This window comes from Cydia fagiglandana, chromosome 3 (assembly GCF_963556715.1).
Source record: "Cydia fagiglandana chromosome 3, ilCydFagi1.1, whole genome shotgun sequence".
NCBI classification, from domain to species: Eukaryota; Metazoa; Arthropoda; class Insecta; order Lepidoptera; family Tortricidae; genus Cydia; species Cydia fagiglandana.
In genome coordinates this window covers 20,419,530-20,423,251 of record NC_085934.1, presented here as the reverse complement: position 1 = coordinate 20,423,251, position 3,722 = coordinate 20,419,530, and the positions used below count along the sequence as shown (strand labels likewise).

The following is a 3,722-nucleotide window of genomic DNA, read 5'->3' as shown; positions in this document are numbered from 1 at the left end:
TTATGTCTCACGGAAGTTTAATTATTTTAAAATGAGAGCGTGACTTCGATTGTATTTTTTTTTATTTAGTTATTTATTATACTAGAAGTTACAACTTTATTGTTACATACAATGCTCCACAAAACTACATTTAGTTTGACTGTGGAGTCTCAGTATACTATAATACTATACTATGGCGGCGGCGAGGTTAGTTTGTTACCTAAAATAAAAGGTATGGTTACTTTAGTCCTTAGAATAAAATTACCAACTAACATGCAATATATTTATTAATATAAATTCATATAAAATAGAGTAACAATATTACATATATTTGTTTATATCTAAAACTCAACAATGATGTTGAGCAAATTCTGTTTTATCAAGTGTGTTTCATAGTTTTCCTTTGTCTTAATATCTAAATAATATGATATGTTATCATAGCTTTTAAAGTATTTTTTATACAAAAAGTAAGGCAATATCGATCACATTTTAGGGCCGTGATGGATTCAAATAAAACTTAATATAAGAATATAACCTTAAATTAAACATTGCAAATAAATCTGCTCCTAAGTTATGGCTAAGCAATATCTCAGAATTGGTCGACGTCAGCTGCCGCTGCGTTGGTGAGTTATGGAACGTTAGCCGACCAAACGTGTAGAAGATTTCTGAAGAGTGGATTTTTCTTCAAAAGGGGGCATTTCACCAAAAGTGTTGGTTAAATGGGTTTTGGTACGATCAGTTAGCTTTTCGGTCGGAGGGTAACCCTTCGCGCCTACTCTTTTAAATTTTCCGCCTTTCAGTAGAAACTGACGGAAATGGCTTGCCAAGGGGTACCTTTGTTTCCCATAAAGTAATAAGTCATAAACGTCATAATGTATTTTTTGTCATATCATCGTTAGTCATAAAACTGAAACCGTTAACTTTTCAGGATTTTCGTAAGGTTATCCCATAGATAGGTTAGGTTAGGTTTGTTTTATGGCAATCCTGAAAATTGACGCGTTTCCGAACCAAATAAATTATGACTAACAAAAATGTGGGTAACCAATACATTACGACTTAAAGTGTTTGGGAAACAATAGAGACCTGCTTGCCAAACTATATTTACTATGTCTGTGTCTTACGGAAGTATTGTCTTGGAATGTGAAACGTTGTTAGCAAGCGGCCACGAATCCCTTGGTAAGCTTCTCGACGTATTCCTTGCGCGCGCCCATGTGGTCGGAGGGGCGGTTATGCGCCGCCCACACAGGCTCGCCGATGAAGAACCTCTTCACTTTTATGTAGTTCTGCAAAGTGATTACAGATTATTACTCCCGGGCTGTAGAAGGATGAATATATTTCAAACTGGAAGGGAAATGATAGATGTCATCCTCATACTATTTATAACCTACAAATGGCAACTGTCGCAAAATTGTATTGAATTGACATCTATCATCGTACCCTTTCAGTTCGGCATCGAAATTGGTCCCTCTGTTTGAGAGCTACAATACCAGACACACATACAGACATTGGGTCAAACATATAACACCCCTCTTTTAGCGTGGTGGGTTAAAAACTAGCCACAATTCTATCGATTTATATCATAAGGCCCCCCCCCCCCACATCTAGCGTCTTTCGAGCGTCGGCGTCTGTCGGCGTCTGGTCAGCGCTATGGAAAATGACGTCGCTGCGCAGTTGCGTCGACGCTGCGTCGATGTTGCGTCGAGCAGCGGCCATAGAATTGTAGACGCCGACGCTCGAAAGACGCCAGATGTGGGGGGGCCCTAAGCTATTTTATTCTGTTGTTAGACTACTCGAACCTACGTATGTCTCTAAGCTCAGTGTGCCGCTTGGCAAAGGCCTCCTCCAGCTCTTTCTATTGAGGTCTGTTAGTGACAAACAGTTGCTTACATTGAAGTCAAGAGTGAAGCGGTGGTAGATACCACTGGGGAGCACCAGCATGTCCCCCGGGGTGACTTCGATGCGGATCCACTGGTCGTCACGGTCACGCACGTCAAAGTACCCGGAGCCGTCCAGCACAAACCTGGAATCCAATGTGAAATGGTTAAGTTTCGAAATCTCTTCATCTCTTTAAAAAAGTTTCCTCATTTGACAATGTACAATTTCTTTGTCCAATGTCAGTGTGTCTCTCATTAAAGCAAAATGTGAGACGCAATACACATTGGACACTGTACCATCATGCATGCAATGTCAGTGTGTCTCTCATTAAAGCAAATTGTGAGACGCAATACACATTGGATACTGCACCATCCCACTAACCTGGATTTAAGTGGTTTAACTGTCAACCCAGTGTCAAATAGTACTGGTAACCCCACGGTTACCTTCTTCATGGTTCTTGGGAGTTACCATTAACTCCCGGTAAATTAACCCCAGGTTAGTGGAATGGTGCAAGTGGGCCTTACACTGACATACAAATGTGGTAAAGTCATCAGTCATTATGATGTTTAGTTTAACATATAACGTTTCATATTTGGTTACCATAAAAAAATGACAGTGGTTTATGGGTTAGGTACATTACCTTATCTCTTCATCAGTATGCAAGTGCTCAGTGTAGAAGGCAACCAGTTTTTCTTCATAGTTGGGTAGAGTTGCCTTGGATGCCTCCATCCTGTCCTCGTAGGTGTAACCGCGGTCCTTCTTTATCTTATCCAGGACTCCATCAGTCTCATGGGTATCGACATTTAGCTGGAAAATTAAGTACAGAAATTGAGCAAAGTTATTAACAAATCAACGTTCACTATTGTAGTGTATTGAAATATGAGGGTACTTCGTACTTCAGCAAAACCAGTCTGGATATGTCAGGTATGCGAGCACATGTGCTCTCCCGAATTTCGGCTATAATATCGCGATATAATAACTATTATAGTTGAAGCAGGCATGGCTCACTCTGCGATTTTATCACTTTGCAACAGGTAGCTACAAGTATATCCGTCCCACACCAATTTAGGTGGCTAGCCATAAGCCGCGCATGGCGCTGTCGCCACCTAGCGGTCATATCTGTCCTTATCGTAACAAACGCGTTTTGTTAAGAGTGAATCTACTGTAAGTACCTAGTAGGTACTATTATTTATTCTGTGGCTGAAGTCATTAATTTAGTTTTTATTATGTATTATAGTCTACCAAAGTTACTGATATTTCAATGCAATAAAGTAAGAAGACAAAGTAACAGTACTTCTCTTACATTGTTTTGAAAAGATAAGATAACAATTGTCTTTGGGTCGAACATTACTCCCGTATATTAAAACGTAAGCAGATAAAATACCGTCAGTAATAACGACATAGCTGTTAGTAATTGATTAAATGTAAATTAAAAGAGAATAATCTGAATAAAGATAAAAATAAGACGTAAAAAACTTACGTTAAAGTATTCAACACCAGTTTTCTTATACAATTCATCGAGAGATACAAACTGAGGCGGGTTCCTGTGATGTTCCGCGCGCTGATCGTTCTTATCATCGTCCATATACCAGGCTTTCACCATTTTGTAACAAGTTAATAGAAATAAATAAAGGATTAGTGAATTCACGGTACTGAAGGGCAATACAAAATGACCGAATTTGACATCTGACATAAAAACATGACATTGACAGATGACATCGCTTTGCTTGTCGTTGCCAGTAAAATAAATTAATAAATAAATCACCAAAAATAAACTTTTATATAAAAAAAATAAAATAAATTTATTAAACTTAGGTTCACGTAAGTTGAAGTTAACTTCATTCAACATTTGGTTTGATTGATTTCGT

At 38.5% G+C, this 3,722-nt stretch overlaps 1 protein-coding gene across 1 annotated transcript; it reads right to left on the bottom strand.

Moving 5' to 3' along the window:
- Nucleotides 1-248: 248 nt before the first annotated feature.
- On the bottom strand, nucleotides 249-3,517 carry LOC134680363 (acireductone dioxygenase). The gene is made up of 4 exons (XM_063539490.1): nucleotides 3,335-3,517; nucleotides 2,495-2,661; nucleotides 1,867-1,999; nucleotides 249-1,262 (listed from the first exon to the last, which is right to left on the bottom strand). The coding sequence occupies exons 1-4, from the start codon at nucleotides 3,455-3,457 to the stop codon at nucleotides 1,131-1,133; spliced, it is 555 nt and encodes a 184-aa protein (XP_063395560.1). The 5' UTR covers nucleotides 3,458-3,517; the 3' UTR covers nucleotides 249-1,130.
- Nucleotides 3,518-3,722: the final 205 nt, after the last annotated feature.